This window comes from Martes martes (assembly GCF_963455335.1).
Source record: "Martes martes genome assembly, chromosome: 10".
Taxonomy (NCBI): domain Eukaryota; kingdom Metazoa; phylum Chordata; class Mammalia; order Carnivora; family Mustelidae; genus Martes; species Martes martes.
In genome coordinates this window covers 47,571,796-47,596,415 of record NC_137898.1, presented here as the reverse complement: position 1 = coordinate 47,596,415, position 24,620 = coordinate 47,571,796, and the positions used below count along the sequence as shown (strand labels likewise).

Below are 24,620 nucleotides of genomic sequence, written 5' to 3'. Positions count from 1 at the left end.
TCAGAAAATATACTGGTGCTTATATGGGCATGGAGTATGGGGGCTGAAAGAGGTAGAAGGAAAAAGTTACAAAGGACCCCAAGGAGAATTCTTTGAAAAGGTGATAACTAGAAGAAAATTATGAGAAGAAAAAATTTCATAGGTAAAAACAAACATATAATAAAGGTAGTAGACTAATCACTTATAAAGTCAGTATGGAGGTGGAAACACAAAAGTAGTAAAATCAGTTATATCCACAAATACCATCAAGGAATTCAGAAAAAGATGTAACTATGACATCACATACCTAAAATGTGGAGGGAGGAGTAAAAGTTTAGTGCTTTTAGAATGTGTTCAAACTTAAAGTGACCATCAACCTAATATACACATAAGATGTTATAAACCTAATGGTAACAAACCAAAAAACTATAATAGATGCACAAAAAATAAAGAGAAAGGAATCTAACCATAACACTAAAGAAAACAATCAAATTATGAAGGAAGAGAACAAAAGGAACAGAGAAGAACTACAAAAACAACCAGAAAACAATCAACAAAATGGCAATAAGTACATACGTATCAATAATTACGTATCAATAATTACTTTAAATATAAATGGACTAGCCGTTCCAATCCAGTGACTGAAAGGATTAAAAAAAAAACAACAAGACCCATTATATGCTGCCTACAAGAGACTCACTTCAAAACTAAACACATGTACAGATTGAAAGTGAAGGGCTGAAAAAACATAATACCATCCAAATGGAAGTAGAAAAAAAAAAAAAAAAAAGCCAGGGTGGCAATACTTACACCAAACAAAAGAGACTTTAAAATAGACTGTAGCAAAAAAATAATAAAATAAAATAAAAAATAAACAGACTGTAGCAACAGAAAAAGAAGGGCACTACAAAATAATAAAGAGATCGATACAATAGGAGGGTATAACAATTGTAAATACCTATACACCTAACAAAGGACCACCTAAATGCATAAAGCAATTATTAACAGATATAAAGGGAGAAATTGAAAGTAACACAATAATAGTAGGGGACTTTAACACTGCACTTACATCAATAATAGATCATCTAGACAGAAAATTAACAAGGAAACACTGACTTAATGACATAATTAGACCAGATGGACATAAGATATATACAGAACAGTCTATCCAAAAACAGCAACATACACATTCTTTTCAAGTACACATGGAACATTCTGTAAGACAGATCATGTTGGTCCACAAAACAAGTCACAATAAATTTAAGAAGACTGAAATCATACCAAGCATCTTTTCTGACCACAATGGTATGAAACTAGAAATCAATAATAAGAATCTGGAAAGAACACAAATACATGGAGGCTAAACAACATGCTACTAAACAATGAATGGGTCAACCAAGAAAACAAAGAAGAAATAAAAAAATACATGAAGACAAACGGAAATGAAAACACAATGGCCCCCAATCTTTGGGACACAGGAAAAGCAGTTCTGAGGGAGAATTTTATACTAACAAAGGCCTACTTCAAGAAACAAGAATACTCTCAAATAAACAACTCAACCTTACATCTAAAAGAACTAGAAAAAGAACAACCAAAGCCCTAAGCTAGCAGAGGAAGGAAATGATAAAGATTAGAACAGAAATAAATAAAATGGAGGATTAAGAAACAATAGGAAAGATCAGTGAAATCAGGAGTTGATTCCTTGAAAAGATGAAAAACACTGATAATAAGCCTTCAGCCAGACTCATCAAGAAAAAAGAGAAAAACTGAAATAAAATCAGCAACGAAGGAAAAATGACAACCAATACCACAGAAATACAAAGAATTATAAAAGAATATTATGTGTATGCCAACAAATTGGACAACCTAAGAGAAATAGATAAATTCCTAGAAACATATTATCTTCCAAGACCAGGATAAAACAGAAAACTTAAGCAGATCAATTACTAGTAATGAAACTGAATCAGTAATCAAAAAACCTCCAATAAACAATCCAAGACCAGATGGTGAATTCTACCAAACACAAAGAGCTAACACATATTCTTCTGTGTTAGAAGTACAAGAGAAAGCAGAAGAGAAAAACTGTCACATTCATTCTACAAGACCAGCATTACCCTGATACCCAAACCAGGGAAAAACACTGCAGAAAAAGAAAGAAAACTACAGACACCAAGATCTCTGATAAACACAGATGCAAAAATCTTCAACATATTAACAAACTGAATTCAACAAAACATTAAAAAAGTAATTCTCCACAATCAAGTAAAGTTTATGCCAAGGATGGAAGGGTGGTTCAATATTCGCAAATCAATCAATGTGATACATTTAAAAAAAAAAAAAAAAGGATAAAAACCATGTGATCATCTCAAAAAAAAATTTGACAAAATATAACATCCATTCCGGATACAAAGTCTCAACAAACCAGGTTTAGAGAGAACAAACTTTAACATAATAAAAACCATACATGAAAAACACAGTGATTTAAAAACTGAGAGCCTGTCCCCTAAAATCAGAAACAAGGATATCCACTCTCACCACTTTTATTAAACATAGCACTGGAATTCCTAGCTGCAAGAGTCAGACAAGAAAATTGTCTTCTTTACCAAATTGGTAAAGAAGTAGAACTCATTATTTGTAGATGATATGATACTATATATAGAAAACCCTAAAAATTCCACCAAAAAACTATTAGAACTGATAAATGAATTCAGTAAAGTCGCAGGACACAAAATCAATATACAGATATCTGTTGCATTTCTATACACTAACAAAAAAGTAGCAAAAAGAATTTAAGAAAACAATCCCATTTACAACTGCACCAAAAAGAATAAAATGCCTAGGAATAAACTTAATCAAGGAGGTGAAAAATTTATACTCTGAGAACTATAAAACACTGATGAGAGAAATTTAAAGCAACACAAATAAATAGAAAGATATTCTATCTTCATGGATTGGAAGAATCAGTATCATTAAAATGTCCATACTACCTAAAACAATCTACGAATTCAATCTAATTCCTATCAAAATATCAACACCATTTTTCATAGAACTGGAACAAATAATACTAAAGTTTGTATGGAACCATAAAAGACCCTGAATAGCAAGTAATCTTGAAAAAGAGTAACAAAGCTAGAGGTATCACAATCCCAGATTTCAAGATATACTACAAAGCTATAGTAATCAAAACCATATGTTACTGGCACAAAGACAGACACACAGACCAAAGGAACAGAATTGAGAGTCCAGAAATAAATTCACGCCTCTGTGGTCAATTAATCTGTAACAAAGAATATACAATGGGGCAAAGACAGTCTCTTCAATAAATGGTGCTGGGAAAACTGGATAGCTACACGCAGGAGAATAAAACTGAACCATTTTCTTACAGCATACACAAAAATAAACTCAAAATGGACCTAAATGTGAGACGGATTAGAACTCCTAAAAGAAAGCATAGGCCGTAATCTCTTGGACATTGACCTTAGCAACAGATTTATGGATATGTGTCCTCAGGCAAAGGGAAACAAAAGCAGAATTAAACTATTGAAACTATACCAAAATAAAAAGCTTTTGTACATTAAAGGAAACCATCAATAAAACAATAGGCAATCTACTGAATGGGAGAAGATATTTGCAAATGATATATCTGAGAAGGTGTTAAAATGCAAAATATGTGAAGACAACTTAATACCAAAAAGCCCCAAATAATCTGATTAAAAAACAGGCAGAGAGGGCGCCTGGGTGGCTCGGTTAAGCCTCTCCGCCTTCGGCTCTGGTCATGATCTCAGGGTCCTGGGATTGAGTCCCGCATCGGGAATCTCTCTGCTCAGCGGGGAGCCTGCTTCCCCCGCTCTCTGCCTGCCTCTCTGCCTACTTGTGATCTCTATCAAATAAATAAAATATTTTTTTAAAAAATAGGCAGAGGACCTGAACATTTTTCCAGAGGAAACTACAGATGGTCAACAGACACATGAAAAGATGCTCAAATCACTAATCATCAGGGAAATGCAAATTGAAACCATGATGAGATATCACCTTACACCAGTGAGAATGGCTAAAATCACAAAGAAATAACAAGCATTGGTGACAATGTGGAGAAAAAGGAACCCTCCTGCACAGGTGCAACCACTGTGCAACCACTGTGGAAAACAGTGATGGAAGTTCCTCAAAAAATTAAAAATATAAATACCACATGATCCAGTAATCTCACTACTCATATTAACCCAACAAAAACAAAAACACTAATTCAAAAAGAATCACGCCTATTTTTATCACAGCATTATTTACAATAGCCAAAATATGGAAGCGCCCCAAGTATCCACTGATACATGACTGGATAAAGAAAATGTACACATATTATAATAGAACATAGCTACAGAAAAGAATGAGATTTTGCCATCTGCAACAGATGAATGAATCTAGGCAGTATAATGCTAGTGAAATAAGTCAGAAAGAAAAAGACAAATATCATATGATTCCACTTATATGCAGAATCTAAAAAACAAAAATGAACCAGGAAAAAAAAACAAAACACATTCTGAAATAGAGAGGAACTGGTGGTTGCCAAGAGGGGATGTGGGTAGAGGGGTGAGTGAAATAGATAATGGGGATTAAGAGATACAAACTTCCAATTATAAAATAAGTCACAGAGATGGAAAATACATCATAAGGAATATAGTCAATAATATTGTAGTAATAATGTTTGGTGACTACACTTTCCTGGTGAGGACTGAGTATAGAATTGTTGAATCAATATGTTTACACCTGAAACTAACATAACATTATATGTTAATTATACTTCAATTTTTTTTTTTTTAAGCACTTCAAGGAAACCTTTAGGTGTGATGGATATGTTCATCTCCTGACCGCAGTGCAGTTTCATGAGTGCGTACCTTTATCAAAACTTACCTCACTCTACACCAGAACTGGCCTCTTGACTAGAACATGGCCTGCTTAAGGATATCCTTCCAGGAAGTTTCTAGTCCGTCATTTTAATTACACTTAATAAAAGCCATGCCTTTCTTCTCCTAATAAATCCTAAATTCTCTTTCACTAACATAGATTTTTGCATTCCCTCTTATAACATGGTTCATGTTCTCATGAAGCCAAAGACTTTCTACAATATGATTAGAAACAACTACCATTTCCAACTGATCACCACTTGACAACCTCACAGATAATATTACCCAATAGTTACTACAGAAACCCAAATCAGAATCCTTAACCATGACTCCTCTAAAATCACAATTTTCATCATTAAGAAATATCACTCACAGCACCTCTAGTTATGTAAATAAATCAACCTTAAACACAAATCCTGCCAAAAGAAAACATTTCCATTTTTAAATCTTGGAACTTAATAAGTTATGCCTCTGATTTATCCTACACCAACTTTTCACTTAATTTCAAAATCATGCTTTAAAGCATGAGGGCAATCAGCAAACAGTTGACTGACCAAAAATACTTAAATCTTACTAAAATGTTCACTCTCAGAAGCAAGTATCTGTTTACATCAAACTTGAGAATATTCATTTTGTGTGAATTTTCGCTTATGACCTTGCCACCAAATTTTTTTCAAATTTCCAATTACGGCAACAGATTCCAATGGCAGTGAGGTTCCTAAGGACTGAAGAGAAATATAAGGGTCTCCTTCATTTTGTTCTGTGAAACTAAAAAACTCCTACAAGGGGAAAAAATAGTAAAGCAATATGTATAGAATTTTAAAAGTCCAACAGTATTGCAAAGTATGTAACAAAAACCATGCTATTCTCTGAAAGGATAAATAAACTGTGGTACATCCACAAAATAGAGTAGTACTCAGAAATAAGAACTACTGATATGTACAACAATGTGAACGGATACAAGGGCATTAAAGGAAATGAAAAACCCAAAACCCAAAGTTTACATACTGACTACATTTATATAATATTCTCAAAATGACAAAATTATAGCGATGGAGAACAAATCAGGGGTTGCCAGAGGTTAAAAGTGGGGGAAAACGGTGTGATTCTAAAGAGACAGCATGAGGGCGTCTGCCTGTGGTGATGGCAGCAGTTCTGTATCCTGACAATGGAGGTAGTTATACAAATCTATATATTTGATAAAATATCACAGAATATATGCCAGGAAAAAAAGTTCATATAAAAACTGATGTTTATAGTTTAGTTACAGTATTTTATATTGTACCAATGTCAATCTCCTTGTTTGCTAATGTACTACACTTATGTGAGATGTTATTACTGAGGGAAGCTGGATGAAGAGTATCCAGGAACTCATTGCACAATTTTCACAATTTCTTGTAAATCTAAAACTATTTCACAATAAGAAGTTTAATAAACATAAAAATAGCAATAGGCAATTAGACCAAAAAAAGCAAAACTATAATTAATAAACTCAGTGATCTGAAAAGATTTTTTCCATAACACTAGGAGAGGGATATTGTTTTAAAAAAGAGAATGAGGGGCGCCTGGGTGGCTCAGTGGTTTAAGCCTCTGACTTCGGCTTGGGTCATAGTCTCAGGTCCGGAGATAGAGCCCCACAGGAGCAGGGAGCCTGCTTCCCCTTCTCTCTCTGCCTGCCTTTCTGCCTACTTGTTATCTCTCTGTCAAATAAATAAGTAAAATCTTTTAAAAAAAATAAAAAGAATGAGAGTTCTTAGAAATTCAAAACACAATCACAGAAGCTTTTAAAGGTTACTGAAGGACTGAAAGATAAAATTGGGAATAAAAGACAGACAAAGAGGGCGCCTGGGTGGCTTGGTGGGTTAAGGCCTCTGCCTTTGGCTTGGGTCATGATCCCAGGGTCCTGGGATGGAGTCCCGCATCGGGCTCTCTGCTCCGCGGGGAGCCTGCTTCCTTCTCTCTCTCTCTCTCTCTGCCTGCCTCTCTGTCTACTTGCGATCTCTGTCAAATAAATAAATAAAATCTAAAAAAAAAAAAAAAAACAGACGAAGAAAAGAAAATAAGAAAGAAAGAATGAGAAAATTAGAAAAATAATGAACAAGGTCAACATTCAAATAATGTATGTTCATAGAGAACAGAGAAAATAAAGAGAAATTATACATGAAAAATTTCCAGAGGTAACTGATACTAGTAAGCACTGCTGCTATCAGACACTAGTTGTAACAAAAACACAAAAGTAAAATATCTACAAAATGAATCATATTCACTTATATACAGTAACCTTACGTAGAATACACATGGTACAACCTTATGTAGTAGCACTTTCCCAGTTTGAGGAATTATATTACTTATCTTTAAACACTTCTAGCAACTAACATCATAACCTGGCGTACCTTATTAATATTTGTTGAATTTAGCTGAGTTTCAGGGTATATATAATATCTGAGCATTTTCCCCTTCATCAGTTGTATATTCCTCGTTAAACACTACTGTGTGTGTGTGTGTGTATACAGAGAGATACGGAGCTTTACAAATTTACAAGTTATTTTAAACATTTAATTGAGGTTTTAAGACCTACTTCTTCTTTTTCCCTTTTTTTTAAGGTTTTATTATTTATTTGAGAGAGAACAAAAGCAAAAGAGATCACAGAGGGAGAGGGAGAAGCAGACGCACTGAGCAGGGAGCCCGATGTGGGGCTTGATCCCAGGACCCTGGGATAATGACCTGAGCTGAAGGCAGAAGCTTAACCAACTGAGCCACCCAGGCGCCGCAAGACCTACATTTTCTTAAAAATGAGGTGAGCATCCTTGTAAATTTTGCATTAGATGTTCCTATCCATTAGTCTGTCCTTAAAAAGGCAGTATTTTAAATTCCTATTTTTATTTTATGGAAAATTAAGCCATTTTTATTAGTATAACAAGTATATCTTGTGTTTTAGTTTTTTAAGACTTATAAATGATTTCATATTAATATACTGTTAAGCATTTAATTTGCATATGTTTTTTACAAGCATATTTAAGGTGTTAAGAGATGCAAAACCATGGCTCATGGACCAAATGTAACACATTATTTGATTTTGCAAATAAAGCTTTGTTAAAACACAACTATGCCCATTCACTTATACATTGTTTATGGCTGTTTTCGCTCTATAATAGCAAAACTGAGTTGTTGGAACAGAGACTGTATAGTCCACAGAGCCAAAAATATTTACTATTCAACCCTTTACAGAAAATGTTTCCCATTCCTATGTTAAGTGTAAATAACTCTCATGATATAAAAAATATTATCAAATTCTAAATCTATTTTCAAAAGATAAAATACAAATTTCATCTTTTCTCTTTTTGTCAACCAACCTTTCCATAAGCTTTTTGTTCTGCTTTATACATGATCGGTTCCCCCAAGGAACAAGGCCTAATTACTGAAAAGGGCAGTTCTCAACTGAGGACTGAACTATGCTCTCAAAAGTATGTGGTTTGATCCATTTTTTCTTTAGAAATATTTTAAATGATACTTAAATCCCAGATTTCCCCCACTAAAGACAACTGGAGCAAGACATATAGTCTTAATACTAGTCCTAAATCCTACTATCTTTTTCTTCTCCTCAAAAATCCATTGTCAGATATGTCAGCAACTGAAGTAAGGTAGAGGCAGTAGCGCAGCAAGAAAGTTCAAAAGAAAAAAGAACCCTTGTACACTGTTGGTGGGAATATAAATTGGTGCCGCCACTGTGGAAAACACAGTGAGGTTCCTCAAAAAATTAAAAATAGAATTACCCTATGATCCAGTAATTCCACTACTGGGTATTTACCCAAAGAAAATGAAAACAATAATTCAAAAAGATATATGCACCACTATGTTTACTGCAGTATTATTTACAATAGCCACAAGGAAGCAACACAAGTGTCCACTGATAGAATGGATAAAGATGTGTGTGTGTGTGTGTGTGTATGGTGTACACATATATATGGTGTACACATACGTACATACATACAATGGAATATTACTCAGCCATAAAAAAGAATGAAATCTTGCTATTTGCAACAACATGGATGGACCTAGAGGGTATAATGCTAAGTGAAATAAGTTATTCAGAGAAAGACAAATACCATATGATTTCACTCATGTGCAGAATTTAAGAAATAAAACAAACAAAAATTAAAGAGAGACAAAAAAAAAAATCCCACTCTTAAATACAGAGAACAAACTGCTGGTTCCCAGAGGGGAGATGGGTAGGGGGAATAGGAGAAATAAATAAAGTAGAGTATGTTGATGAGCAATGATTTATATATAGAATTGTTCAATCATTAGCTCGTAAACCTGAAACTAATATAACATTGTATGTTAATTATACTTAAATTTTTTAAAAAAGTTTCATATACTGTTGCAGTGACCACCCTAAGAGCATCTTTTCTGTGAAGTCAAATGAAAACCGAGATACTAAAAATTCTGAGAGAAAAGTACCCCTTAAGGGCAAAGATTTAATATTTTACTACCAGGGTCAAGTTTTCCTGAATGATAAAAACTAATTTCATGCAAACAGCAAAGGAGCTGAAGGTTTCTTTAACTTTCAAATGTCTATTACTTTGCTTCTAGCTTTTGAACTTTTTTAACAAAATGAAAATGTTGCTAGGCAAGGACCTCTCCAAACTGAGGAGTCTCTGAATTGACGTTAGAATACCTAAATACTAAAATACTAAATACTAAAAAATAGCTAGTTATAATTCACCAACAGGTATCAGGTGCTTACAACAAACATACAATGACAATTAAGCCCTATAATAACTAAAAGTACTCTTACCCTACTATCCATTATCCTAAAAATTTGTTTTAACATGCATTCAGTCTACCAAATATTCACTGAACACAAATCATAGGCTATTTACTATTCTAGTCCTGCTGTGCCCTCAAAATTAATACAATCTAGGGAAGAAAATCACAGAATATATACAAATAAATACATTAAATATTATATGGTGATAAGTTCTACGAGGAAAAATGAAGTAGGGTAAAAAGGACAGAGACTCATTTGGGGGTATGTGTTTCTATCTTTCAGAGGGTGGTCAAGGTGGGACTGTCTAAGATATCTGACCAAAGATCTAAGGAAAAGAAAAACAGAAATATGAGAATATATGAGGGTGCAAAGACCCTGTGGCAAGAGTAATCTTTGGCTTTTTCATGGCATTCAAGAAGGGCAGGATAGCTGAAGCACAGAAAGCAAGACAATGTTAAAAGATGAGCTCAGGGACACCTAGGTGGTGCAATCAGTTTAAGCATCCACCTTAGTTTAGGCTCAGGTTGTGATCTCAGTTCGTGGGATCGAGCCCCCATCAGGCTCTGTGCTCAGTGTGGAGTGTACTATTCCTCTCCCTTTGTCCCCTGGCCCCTGCTCGCACACTCTCTCTCTCTAAAATAAACAAACAAATCTTAAAAAAAAAAAAAAAAAAAGAAAAAAAAAAAGATGCACTCAGAGAAACAAGACTAGGACCAGATTATGAAGGGCCTTAAAAGAACGTTCAAGGGTTTTTGCAGGGCTCCTGGCTGGCTGTCAGTTAAGCATCTGCCTTCAGCTCACATCACGATCTTGGGGTCCCCAGATGGAGACCCACGTTGGGCTTCCTGCTCAGTGGGGAGTCTGCTATTCTCTCTCCCTTTTACCCTCTGCCTCACTCGTGTGCACTCACGCTCTCTCAAATAAATAAATAAAATCTTTTTTAAAAGGCAAAATATTAAAAAAAGACTAAATAGATAGACAGATAGACAGATAAAGGGTTTTTGCTTTTGATCTGAGTGATACGGGTACCAGTGAAGTATAAGTTACATAATCTAACTTTATTAGATCAAGTGGAAGATAAGGATACAAATGTAGAATAAAATGACCAATTCAGAGGCTACTGCAAATAATTCAGGTGAGAGCTAAAAGTGACTTGGCCCAGAGTTGTAGCAGTGCACATGGCAAAGAGTGGATGGGACTATACCTTTTGAAGAATAAGACTTTTCGAAATTTCAGAGATTAAATTAATGTAGGAGGTGAGAGAGCAGAGTCAAGGATGACTCTATTATTTTGGTCTGAGCAACTAAAAGAATGGAAGTTCCATTTACTACATGAGAATGAGAGTGGGAAGATTAAGTTTGGGAAGTGTAGGTATATCTTAGACATTGTAAACAGTGAGAGGTTTATTCAACATCCAAATGCAGATATCAAATAAGGAGTCAGACACAAAAATTTAAAGTTCAGGGAAAGGTCCAGGTTAGAGATAAAAATTTGGGAACTGGAAATCACTATACACTTAACAGTCTTAAGCAAATCCCTACCATAGAAAATTATAAGGTAGTTTTAAAATATAGCTAACCACCAGGGATGCCTGAGTAGCTCAGTCAGTTGAGCGACAGGACTCTTGATTTAGGCTCAGGTCATGATCTCATGGTTGTGGGATCAAGCCCCATATCAGGCTCTGCACTCAGCACAGAGTCTGCTTGCGATTCTCTCTCTCCCTCACACTCTAGCCCCGACACACGCTCTCTCCAAAATAATGAACAAATCTTAAAAAAATATATATATACACACACATAATATGCAAATAAACATTATATCAACTATTATATATAATAAATATGTATAATATTATAATATTAACTGCACAGATCTAAATTAATGGTCAGATGTATTTTGTATCTACTGATTAGTCATTTATTCAACAAATATTTACTGAGTAATTTGTGCAAGTTGCTGTTCATGATTGAGAATAATATTATAATGCATACATAATCATGTACATTTAAAGAGGCTTCAAAAAATTTTAATTACTTTTAAAAACCTTTTGGAGCATCTATCCTACTCATTACTAATGGGGGGAAATAAACCAGTGGGGGGAAAATATGAGGTACAAATACAAGATTTAGTTTTAGAAATGTTTATATCAAATTATCAATATTTTATTTTATTTTAATTAATTAATTTATTTATTTATTTATTTATTTTTGTCAGAGAGAGTGAGCACAGGCAGACAGAGAGGCAGGCAGAGGCAGAGGGAGAAGCAGGATCCCTGCTGAGCAAGGAGCCCAATGTGGGACTCGATCCCAGGACCCCGGGATCATGACCTGAGCCAAAGGCAGCGGCTTAACCAAATTAGCCACCCAGGCGTCCCAAATTATCAATATTTTAACGAATTGGTTTCACAAAACATGTTTCCAGAGAAATTGCAATCTGACAGTCACTTGTATTTCCAAATGGCCTTTTGAAAATACAAACTGACTTACTTCATTAAATTCCCTCCTCCATCCTCATACTAAAATGTTAAGCAATAAAACAAAATTAAAAATCTAAACTACTCTGCTAAACTAAATTAGATTGATAAAATTAGTATCAGAAGCCCTTTACTGATCATTCAATATACCTAAATATCCCAAGAAATACTATACAAACACAAAATCCAAGTTTTGTGGAGGGAAGCACCTCCAGCTTCCCACAACACTACTAGATACTAGTAGTACTCCTTACTCCAGCAGCACTACTAGATACTAGTAGTATTCCTTCCTCCCAGTCATTACCAAAAATGTCCTGAGACATTGCCAAAGCCCATTGAGGGGCAAAAATCACGCCTCTAGTTGAGAACTGCTGCCCTAGTTCTACCTGCTAGGGTCAAATGACAATAATAAAAACAACACTAAGATCTGAGCATTTAATACATGCCAGGTACAGCTCTGAGAACTTTACATATATTTTCATTTAATCCTCAAAACTATCCCCATCTGAGAAAAATGGAAGCTTAGAGCCTAAGGAACTCTCCTAAAATCAGGTAACAAATTAAACGGCAGCTTTGAGATGTGAACTAAGCAGTTCAATTTCAAAGCTCATGCTTTCAACCTCAAACAAGTCTGACTCAAACTATAGTGTCATTTCCAAAAGGGTGACTCTTCATATGTTTGAAGATGCGTCTTATGAGATTCCTTAGTATCAATCAGAGCTGCCCTCAAGACCTCTCTTCGGTTCCTTAAGGTTTCCAACTTTTTCATATTCTTCCTTTGAATATACACAGAACTAAGGACAATAATACTCTGGTGTACAGTAGGGTGGCTCTAGCTTTCTTTTCCATTAATTGTGATTTTTTTTTTTTTAAAGCAGGGAGGGTGGGTGAGAAAATGGAATGATGGCAGCCATATTATACTTTTGTTTTGTATCAAATTTACTGCCAAAAAACATGCCCAGATCTCTCCCATGTGTGATATTATAAAGCCATGCTAACTTAACGCATATTAGTGTTTTTCAGGCCTTATGCATACCCGCCCCCAAAAAATTCATTTAAATTTAGTCTAACAATACAAACTCAGGTCATTTTGGATCATTTATCATTTCCCATCCTTCTTTCTTCATTGTCCCCTATAAATTTGATAATTTGCCTTCTTCAGATATACAATGAGACAAAGCAAAGAACAAAGTCACCTTCCAAGATCAATAATCTTTGGGTAGGGTCATTCAAAATCAAAATTGTGTTGATTAACACAAACGACTTACAGTTAACTCATTTTTCCCTTCACTATACACCCAAGAATATAAAAATAGACTTTACAAAAAACTAAGCTTAAGTTCAAATACATTATATTGCTACTAGTCTACCAACTGCATCAGAAAATTGCTCTGACAATCTATTTTTAGCAAACCCATTCTGGGTCATTTTTAACCTATTTTTCTTCAAGTTAGTCATAAACTACCCTTTTCATTTTTTGTTCTAAAATCTACTTTTCTCAAAATCAGACCTAGAATCCTCCGTCTTTTAGTACTTCTAGTATTCTCCCAAAATCTTTAGAAATTACAAATAATACCAATAACTTAAAATTTTATAGGCAGTTCCTTTGATAAATTTAAGATATTTCAACTGACCCAGAGGATAACTCATTTAACTAGATGCATTCTTCATCACTATACCCCTGTTGATTTTTATGTCCTTCGTAGCAATGTTTGCTTTGTTATTATTGGTGGTGGTGGTGGTGGTTTGCTCTTCCTCTTTAACAAAGAAGCTTCTAAATAAGAGCTGAGGGATTTTTTTTTTCTTCCCTCATTGTCAGGCATTATTATTACACTCTTCTTGATTATCTTTTTAAATGTAATATAAGATACACTTTTGGTTGGTCTCAGCATTTTTTAAAAGTCTCAGCTCATTGTTTTCCTAATTGTTATAAAGATTTATTTTCTATACTTTATTATTATGGCAATCCTAGCTATTTGCTTTGTTTTAAAAGTAGTGCATATCTTTCAAAAGTTTATTGTGTAGTCACACTAAGGATCTCTGTCAGAAAAATATCAAAATTACATTTTTACTTAACTCCCTAAAACATTCTTCCTTTTCTTAGAGAAATTGTCCTGTGGAATCATGCTGATCTTTTCACTAATCAAAAATTAGGAAAACTCAAACTGACAAATTATAAAATATATATACATAAAACACTACACAGTTAATAAGAATTATGCTATATAAGACTATTTCATGACATAGAGGATGTTCATGATTAAGTGTTAAAAATGGGTTATATAACAGTACACACAGTGGTAATATCTCAAAACCACCTTTAAATATATATGTGATTTTATATTTTTATACATACACAAAAAATAGGTTATATCCAAAAATATTTAACATATTTTTATATGTTTTAACATATTTTTGGTTTTTTCTATGTGCTTTCTGTATTTATCAAATTCATATAATGAGTATGTATCACTTTTACAATAACACAGGCATTATTATTTTAAAAGAACCAGCAAAACCAGAGAAAAATATTCTATCAAGTATAAGACAAAAAGGTTAAGCTTGAAATTTCTGCTTTTATAACTCTATTACTAAAAGAAGCTTAGGAAAACATTTCTGGATACCAAACCACAAAAAAAAGCCAATACAAGATATCACTAGCTAGCCTAAACATATAAATAAGTTGTGACAACCATCAAGATGACCATTAGAACTTCTAGAAATTAAATGGGGGCAATCACAAGAACTTCCTGTCATTTCAAGGAAAGGCTCTTATTAACTATCTAAAAACATTAAAAATAATTTTAAAATGTATATCCCCCCAAATCCCTATAAAATGAAGCATCAGTAGGACAGGAATAATGAAGACAAAAGAAAAAATTACTCTAAGTGTTTAATACTGAGCTAAAATTTCTAAATAAAGTAAGAAATGTCACCTGTTAAGATTAAAAATCTCATAGCAAGAACAATTATATTTATTTAGAAATTCTCTCTGGTTGCAAACCATTTTGCAATAACCCAAAAACTTATCTGATTTACTCTCTAGTTCAAGGGCAACATCTAGATCATCTATTCAGAGTCTATGTTCTAAGAGACTAGAAAAAAAGTCATGTTAACCAGTTAAAATTTATCATTCAAATATATTCAATTCTGTAAAATACTACTGTATATAAGTGGTCCAGCTAACCATTAATTCATTCAAAAATAAAAATACATTTATCCCCTTCTTTAGAAAATTTTCAACTATTCCATTTGTCTATCTTGAATTTAATTTTCAAATATATTAAAAATATTTTATATTAGTCTTTCCTTGGTTTATAATATTCACAAAAAACAATACCAAACATAATGCATTCTCCCAAGTTACATGAAGAATCTAAGACTTAAAATGAAATAAGAAACAAAGCATCAAACCCATGAAAACAATAAAAACACACTCCATTTATTTTAAATAACTGGCCATTAAGCCGACAATCAAGACATATGATCTTTTTCATCCAGAAAAGTAAATGATCACAATGAAACAAAGGCCAAACATCTTTCTCAATCTCTCTCATATTCAAAGATGTATAGAATTATAACCCAGTGATATCATGTAATAAATGAATACACACCTTACTTTAGTATATGCCAAGGTAGACACACAAAAACAAGAAAAAAATTCTGAAATCAGAGTATAAAGGGACTCTGCTTTTTCAAACAATGCAGCACTGAAAGCCAGGTCAGCATCCTTGGGCATTACTAAGAAACTTTAGCACATCTGATATTTCCATCATCTTCAAGATTCCTCTGAACAATCAGAAAATTTCCCAGTCTCCCCACTACGTCCCCTGTCCACAGACTTCTCTAGCTTTCCTCCCTCTACTGTGGAATAATGCTATTGCGGTTATTTAGGCTGCAAATGTTCAGAGATACAACCCCCTCTATATATTAATTCAGTTCATTTTCTCACAGACACTGACTCAGCCGTGGGTTGTGCAGCACTGACGTTTCTAACCAAACAGCATCGTGTGAGCTGTGATCATCCCATTTCTCCATCTCTGTGCAGTGATTGGATATTGTAATTGATAGACAGGCTGAAGAAAACTCAGGAGATGAGGGCTTGGTGATATGTAGCTATGTTGCCAAATGCCATCTGTAATGCTAATTCTAGCTGTGCCAGCTTGCCAGGTTTTAGAAAACTAGGATGCAGCTAACTTTCTTTTTTCCTTTTGATATTTTACTGTGTACCCATTCTGGGAAGTAAAGCTTCTCTTTAAAACCAAAGAAAAAATATTGTACTTTATGAATCCACTCAAGAACTATTCGTTAAAGCAACCAAACTTTTCTATTTCTAAACTACTGCTGGGACTACGAAGTGACTTAAAAAGGAAACTGTAAAGCTCAATCTTCACGCAGTCTCAGAAGAAAGGAGCATGCGTACTTGTATGTGGGAATGAAACCTTGCGGCAAAGTCTGATATTGAATGTATGATGCATTTATCTTTAGTAACCTGAGCAGACTGCAGATCTGAGTTTTAGTTATATTCAACCCAATTCAAACATTCAGGAGCTTTTAAGCATACTGTCAACTTAGCCATTTTAATGTTAGTTGTACAGAAAAGATGCTTTCTTTTTCCCTTTTTAAGTAGCAAAAATCTCTTATAATTTGTAATTTAAAGTTGTTGCAATTCAGGCCAAACACAATTCAACTGAAATGATATTTAACCTCTCAGCAAGCTACACACTCCTCTATACAAGTATTAACTGTACAACTACTCAGAAAGAAACAAAGTTCAGTAATTTTTTAACTAATTTATTTGTATGCACTCGTTTAAGCCACAGGAAACATAGGCATCCTGAAGTCCATCCATGTTGAGGTTAAATTCCTTGTCTTTTATATCACAGTGCTATACATATCAAATCTACATTTAAAATAAAATTCAAAAAAGTACCTTAAAGTTTATTAGATTGAAATGAAACCATAACGCAAAGCCTCAATGGTAAGCACACATATATAGTAAGTCTTATCACTTATAGAATTCAAGAAATTTATTTTTATCCTTGCTAGTAAGGAAAAGTAGAAGAAAAAAAAAATCAAGGAAAAAAAATCTGAAAATGCAGGCAATTCCAAAATGTGAATAGAAAATATAAATTTATACAAGACTTTTTAAAATTATGCGCAAAAATTGAACCAATAAAATACGCTTATTTCTTTACTGCTGAAGACTAAATGTCTGTGTCCTCCCAAAATTCATAGATTGAAATGCATTCCCCCAATGTGATGGTATTTAGAAGTGAGGAGGTAATTAGGTCTTGAGGGCAAAGTCCTCATGAACTGGATTAGTACTTTATAAAAAAGACCCCAGAGAGATTCACAGCCCCTTTTACCATGTGAAGACACAGCAAGCCCTTACCAGGTATCAAATGTGCCAGCATCTTGAGCTTGGACTCTCGAGCCTCCAGAACCATGAGAAATAAATTTGTTTATAAACCACCCAATCTATGGTACTCTGTTATAGTAGCCTAAACAGACTGAGACATTTGATTTTTATAAATTTAAATCCCCAACACTGTTTGAGGTGGCAATGTGCCCACCTACATTTCTTAGCCTCTATGACCCAAAGAGGACCATATAAAATAATTCTAGCCAATGATTTATAAGCAGATGCCTGCTGGAAATTTCTGAGAAATTTAATTCCCTACTATAAATGAAACCCCTTTCCCACTGTCCCCTTCTCCCTTTACCTCATTCTCATCTGGAAGGTAGACATGATGTCTGGAGCTACAGTAAACTACCTTGTGACCATGAGAAAAGAAGAAAAACAGGAATTTTTGATCCCAACAAACGTAAGCCAACTAAATCCACATCAGGCATTGCCTATCTGTGAACTTATATACAAGAAAAATAAATCTCTAACTTAAGCTAGTGTTTTGTCTAGCTTTCTTTTGCTCAAATATCCCTAAAAATATACAAGATCAAAAATAAAAAAAAAAAAAAAAGGATGAGCGTGGATAGAAGTCCAGATGAAACACAACTAGCCATGAGTTGAAAACAAGCTTGAAGCTAAGAGAGGAGTACAGAGGGGTTTATTATACCTGTTTTCTCCGTATGTATTTAAAACATACCATAATAAGTTACTGAAAATGTTAAAAATAAAAAGAATGAGAAACTTGTTTATAAATTTTAAGTTTGCCAGGGTGCCTGGTGGCTCAGTTGGTTAAACGACTGCCTTCAGCTCAGGTCATGATCCTGGAGTCCTGGGATCACGTCCCACACTGGGCTCCCAGCTCCATGGGGAGTCTGCTTCTCCCTCTTACCTTCTCCCCTCTCATGCTCTCTCTCACTCTCTCTCAAATAAATAAATAAAATTTTTGAAAAAGAGATTAAATAAATAAATTTTAGGTTTGCCATTGAGAAACTGGATGGTCTTGGGCAAGTTTATTAACCTCGTTTTGTTTTTTTTTTTTTTCATTTGTCAATTGGGGAAACTAATACTATTCATAGAGTTCTACATTCAAATCTAATCAAGGTTATCTCCAGAAAGTCCCCGGCAGGAATGTCCACCAATCTACCTAATCATTCAAGGATTATTTCAAGTCTCATTATCACTCAGTTGATACTGATTCCTTCTTTGAACTTCCTTCTAATTTTACTACAACTCACTACCACAGTTTTTTGCTCTATTGTCCTCTAATTGTTCCATATGTGGATTTTAAGCATTCCATGATGGTACTCTGACAAACTTCTGAATCTCTACTGAACTGGTGGAGTGCAGTATCTCAAGTATCGCAACCATACTTGCTGGTTGATAGTTTTTAAAACTTCCCAATTATTTTAATATCAACTCAAAGAATGCCATTTTTAAAAAGTCAAATTGCTTATATTTTTAAAGTATCCTCAAAAGTATTCTTATGAACTAGAGGTCTCTAAAAATAAGCTGTTTTCCCTTGGGCAGAATTTCCATGAATGAAAAAAATAAGCTCAAAGGGGGCACTGGGTGGCTCAGTTAAACGTCTGCCTTCAGCTCAGGTCATGATCCCAGGATTCTGGGATCGATACCCACGGGAGTGGGGGGTGTTGGGGTGGTGAAGCGGGGGGTCACTGCTCAGCAAGGAGCCTGCTTCTCCCTCTCCCTCCTCCTCCTCCTCCTCCCACTCCCCCTGTTTGTGCTCTCTCTCTCTCTGTGTCAAATAAATAAAATCTTAAAAGAATAATCAGTTCAAAAGATTTCATGGTCTTTCCATCTTTCCATTAAAACAAATAATGTATTGGTATTTATTTTCTATTTCTCTTTAATATTTTTCATTTAAACAACCAATATTGCTGCAGTCTACCTAAGAAGAACACCAAAAAGTTACTGATATTATAGGTATCAAGAAGAGCTATGATGTTTGCTATTTTTGAAATGAAACAACAGGAATGAAAAAGTACTAGTAGTTTTCCTCACTGATGCATTTAGCTTTTATAAAGCAAACAACAGCTTATTTTTACCTTTCATCTCTTCATAGATAATGCAGTACTGTACATTAGCAGAAAAATATTAAGAACTAGGAAGGATAACATAGAATTCACCCAGAAAAATGTATACAACATAGCAGATAAAAATATCCCACACTTAATGAGAAAAAACTAGTATCTCTTTAATCTCAAAGACAAAATAATTATCCATATAATAAGCAGGATGGAGGAAAAGTACTAGAGCACCAGTTGAAGCACACACACATATATACACATGCCCCCCAAAATGAACAAATAAACCAAAAAACACTCATATCATTGGTGTGCACTTATAAATTAGTGAGTCAACTTAACTTTTCCACTCTAGACCTCTCCACGTTAAAAGTCCACAATAAAGATAGACATCTTGTCAGGAGACTTAAAGAGTACCAGTTACTCATACCTTCTAGTTACAGTATATAGTCAAAGAGTACTTGAGTTACTTCTTTAAACTTACAAAAAGGATTTCAGTATCACAGAATGTTAATTTTTTTTAAGAAAACTGGTAACAGTTATCAGTGATTATGACAAGTTTACATTCAAGAAAGTCGAATGTTTGATATTATTCTGTAAGTAAATATTTACAAAGCACAAAATTCTATGAAAACATGCTTACATACCTGTAATGTGTGAGGTTTATGAGCTGCCAATTAACACCTTAAAATATCAAATCATAAAGTATTCTAAATGAGGTATTCCTCATTAAGTCACACAGTACAAAATGAAAGCTTTACATATAATATACAAATGGGCAGAAATTTTTGAGATGAATTTCATTTAACACATCAAACTTCAAATGAACCAGAAGAGTCATTGCAGAAAGACTGATTTTCCCATTAGTATCGGGATGACAACATAATATGACATAGCCTATAAATTATTATGTATACTATATACACACAGTGTATTTAGAACACAAAATAAATTCCAATTAGAGAGTTTTAAATACAAAGAACTAACCTGTCTTGCCAGAGCTCATAGTCAAATTAATTACAGCATTTATTCATGGGGTCAACTAAGGAGATTTTAACATTATTCAGAAAGAGAAACAAAAATTCAAATAAATACAAATATAAGAAGATTAAAAAGAAAGAAATGTTTCTGTGAAAGTTTTTTAAGGAGAAATGCAAACATTATTATTTTCTGTAAACCAGCCCCCATCCTCTGACAGGACTTGCCACAACCAAATGCAGTTTGATTCTTTATAGAAGTCAATTTTATCAGAGCTTTGATATGTGAAACGCGTATCTTCTACCTACCTTGAATGTTTATAAAGTTTACGAGGTCTACTATGCAATTTCCGATCCCAATTCTCTGGATCACTGGAGTTACTGTCATAAGGATGAGGCCGTCCTGCCATCCCACTTCAAGCTTCCTCACACTACTGCTCTGAAAGCACATATGTAGCACCCATAACCTACATAAAAGAGTAGTGTTGACCTTTAAATCTATTCCATGCAGAATAAAATAGTCAAGAATTTTACATAGTTTCTGATATTACTGTGACATATTTTTAAAGTGATGAGCAGGATTATAAAATACTAGACATACAAAATGCCACCAATGAGATTAAAATCAACATCAGAAGGCTTTTTAGGTACTTTTCATTTGATTCTTCTATTGAATCCACAACCCCCTACCCCCAACAGTTTAATAGAGTGCTATTTATATTTAGTAAATATCCTTAACTGCCATCTGGGTATCTCATGGTTCCAAACATTAATATCGAACCAAAAAAGGCAAAACAATTCCACAGAATGATTCTTTCAGACAAAATTTCACCTAGAATACATTTAATTACTAAAACTTTTAAGATGCTTAACAAAGCATCTAGTAAAACCAAATAACAAAGTGATTTCTTTAATCAAGTTAAAAGACCCTGAATAGAAACTCAAAAAGAATATACCATCATAATGTTTCCTTATATCCTTACATAATGCTTCCTTACATGTAATTACCACAAAAATATGGTATTGATGATTCATATACTTTATGCCTTTTCATATGTGAGACTTGGTGACAGTTATTTCTATTATAGTCATAAAATTATGAGAAAGTTAACAGCTTTACAGAATATCTGAACTAAGTATTGTGAAGTATATTTCACTATCCAATTTAATCTTTGCAATCACTTTATAATGCCCACAAACAGAAAACAGTCTCCGTAATGTAGTAACTTTGCCAAAGGTCACAATGTTGGTAAATGGCAGGATTATAAAGAACAATGAACATTTAGAATATAGAATGATGTCTTGATCTTGAAATATGCTCAGGCTGGAATATTTTGTTTGTAAACAGTAGATCAAATTTGACGTTTAGAGACCACAAACACCAAAAGAAAAACCAAATGAGGTCAAACAATTAGAACAAAGTTCTATAATTTGGACCAGAGCCCGGGTTTCCTGACACCCACTCCTGTATGCTTTCTATACACTTTTCCAAGATGGATTTGACAAAGGGAAGGGAGGGGGAGTTATGCATAAAAGTAAAAAGGAATCCAGAACTGAGTTTCATAAAAAAATTCCCGTACAATCTCACAAAAAATGCCAAAGGTAAACTTACTAAAATTGTGAGTACATCTCAGAGCTCAGAAAAAAGTATTTCCATAAAAAATAAAAAAGGAAATATTTCCACTTTATAGAAACTTTTGCTATTTTATAATTTTTTTCTTCATAGCTAGTTAGTAATTTCTTTCCAAAAACAATTGAAAATCTTACAATAAATGAACACTTTAATATAATAAACATGTAAATATGTAAGTAAATCAATGATCTATCAAAATAATAGAAAAGGGGGTGCCTGGCTGGCTCAATTGGAAGAGCATGAGACTCTTGATCTTGGGGCCAGGAGTTCAAGCCCCACAATGGGTGTAGAGATTACTTAAATAAACTTTTTAAAAAAATAACAGAAAAGGAGAAGGGGGAGAATTGTACAATGACTAATTCAAATCGCTCAGCAAACCCCACACAGTTTATTTGCTGAATGCTCCTGGAAAAGGAAACCTGTTTCTTTAAGGATCACTATGATTAAAAAATCAGATAGCAGATGAACATAAAAACTATAAAATTATTTTGAAAACAAAAAAATCTCAATCTCACTTCAGTTTTTAATTATAAAAATTAAAATGTATTTACTAAAAAAGAAGCTCTTTAGACATCCAAGTGGGGGCACCTGGTTGGCTCAGTTGGTTAAGCATCTGCCTTTGGCTCAGGTCATAATTTCAGTTCTGAGATGGAGTCTCACATCAGGCTCCCTGCTTAGCAACTAGTCTGCTTTTTCCTCTCCCTCCGCCCCTCCCCACCTCGTGCTCTCTCTTTCATAAATAAAATTAAATATAAAAACTCCTTAAAACTTCAATTTGAGATTATATCTAGTTATGCATACTGAAGAGATGAAGCAGAAGAGAAGGGTGAGAATGAACAAATCAGAGACAAGGAAAAAAATCAGAAAAAAGTGGTCACAGAGCAAGTGGGACACAAAAGGTAAAAAATTTTAAGAAAAATTGATAAAAAGGAAAAAGAAAAATGTAGAAAGCCTTAGCTTATGTGCAGAATGAGATTTAGAACATTTTTTGCCTTACTTTATAGAGGTCTTCCAGTAAGCTATTTCAGGAATTAACATTTCTTTACAAGAGCATTTTATCTCCTCCTAACCCTTAACTATAAGACACACCCTCTATGGACACCCAAAGCTGTCCACTGAGAGAAGAATGACCCTAAACCATAAGAGGAAGTGACTAAAAAATACAACCACAAAGACCGCATAAGGTAAATTCAGATCCACATTTTCCAGAGGGTAGCATGTAACTAGCAGAAAGGAAATAACAGTATGTTACTAATCAATCCTATTAATAAGCATGTACTTTACAGCTAGACACAAGAAAGTAAAGAATTTCTGATGAAAACTACCAAAAAGGTCAACTGGAAAATCATATTTACATTTCATTTGTCATTAAAACTTGGGTATCACCATGTGAAAGATTTCTCCCCAATCCTTACTCCCAACAGTCATGGCTACAAACATGCTGAAAACAAGTGAAATTCAAGTTGAGATATCTGGAAAAAATACGCCTGTGTTTGCCTAGATGTGCTCCTGTGTTTTCAAATTTTATGGATAAGCTACAGATAAAACTGCAAATAGATAAAAGGCAAATGACACACATTATATACTATCTTGAAATGTCTAATACCTTTTTTTTTTGGTGGTTTTATTAAAGCACAGGGACAGGACCTGTGGACAGAAAGAGCTGCTGCTGAAATGTCTAATAATCTATCTTAACCAATGTCTGCATCACAGCTGGTGACATAATATTTTATTTTTTTAAATACTTTATTTATTTGAGAGAGAGAGCACAAGCAGGGGTGAGGTGTAGAGGGAGAGGGGGAAGCAGACTCTCCGCTGACCAGGAAGCTGGATGCGGGACTCGATTCCAGGACTCTGGGATCATGACCTGAGCTGAAGACAGATGCTTAGCCAATTAAGCCACCCAGGCGCCTGGTGACATATTTTATTTCATTCATTCAAGAACTTATGGAACATCAAATACAATATAAACTATTTTAAGATGCTAAAGTAGGGGCGCCTGGGTGGCTCAGTAGGTTAAATCCTCTTCCTTTGGCTCAGGTCATGATCCCAGCGCCCTGAGACGGAGCCCCACATCGGGCTCTCTGCTCAGCAGGGAGCCTGCTTCCCACCCCACCCCGCCAGCCTCTCTGCCTACTTGTGAATTCTGTCTGTCAAATAAATGAATAAAATCTTAAGAAAAAAAAAAAAAAGATGCTAGAGCAAGTTGTACGTTGTTCCTGTGCTCCAAAACTCACCCTAGCAAGCCAAAAAAGCATCAGCTAAAGGTTCCATATACCACTTAGTCCTGTGTTTCCTACCTGCATAGTTGCTACACTCTTACCCCAATTCTTCATGTCCATTAAAGTTTGGGTGTTCTTTAGGATTCCATCATCATTTGCTGGGCCCAGGGAGACACCAGACAAAACCATGAGACCAAACCCTTGACAACATCAAC

General features: G+C 34.3%; 1 protein-coding gene across 3 annotated transcripts in view; it reads right to left on the bottom strand.

Annotated features, from left to right (window-relative positions):
* The window catches only part of BTBD10 (BTB domain containing 10), a 72,749-nt gene that overhangs the window by 33,347 nt on the left and 14,782 nt on the right, over positions 1-24,620 (bottom strand). The window contains exon 2 of one of the 3 annotated variants that reach the window (XM_080817794.1): positions 20,860-21,017. The exons of the other annotated variants lie outside the window; for them this stretch is intronic. Within the exon in view, the coding sequence (XP_080673920.1) occupies positions 20,860-20,960 (101 nt within the window). The 5' untranslated portion in view covers positions 20,961-21,017. The remainder of the gene's footprint in view (positions 1-20,859; positions 21,018-24,620) is intronic. 3 annotated transcript variants of the gene reach the window in all.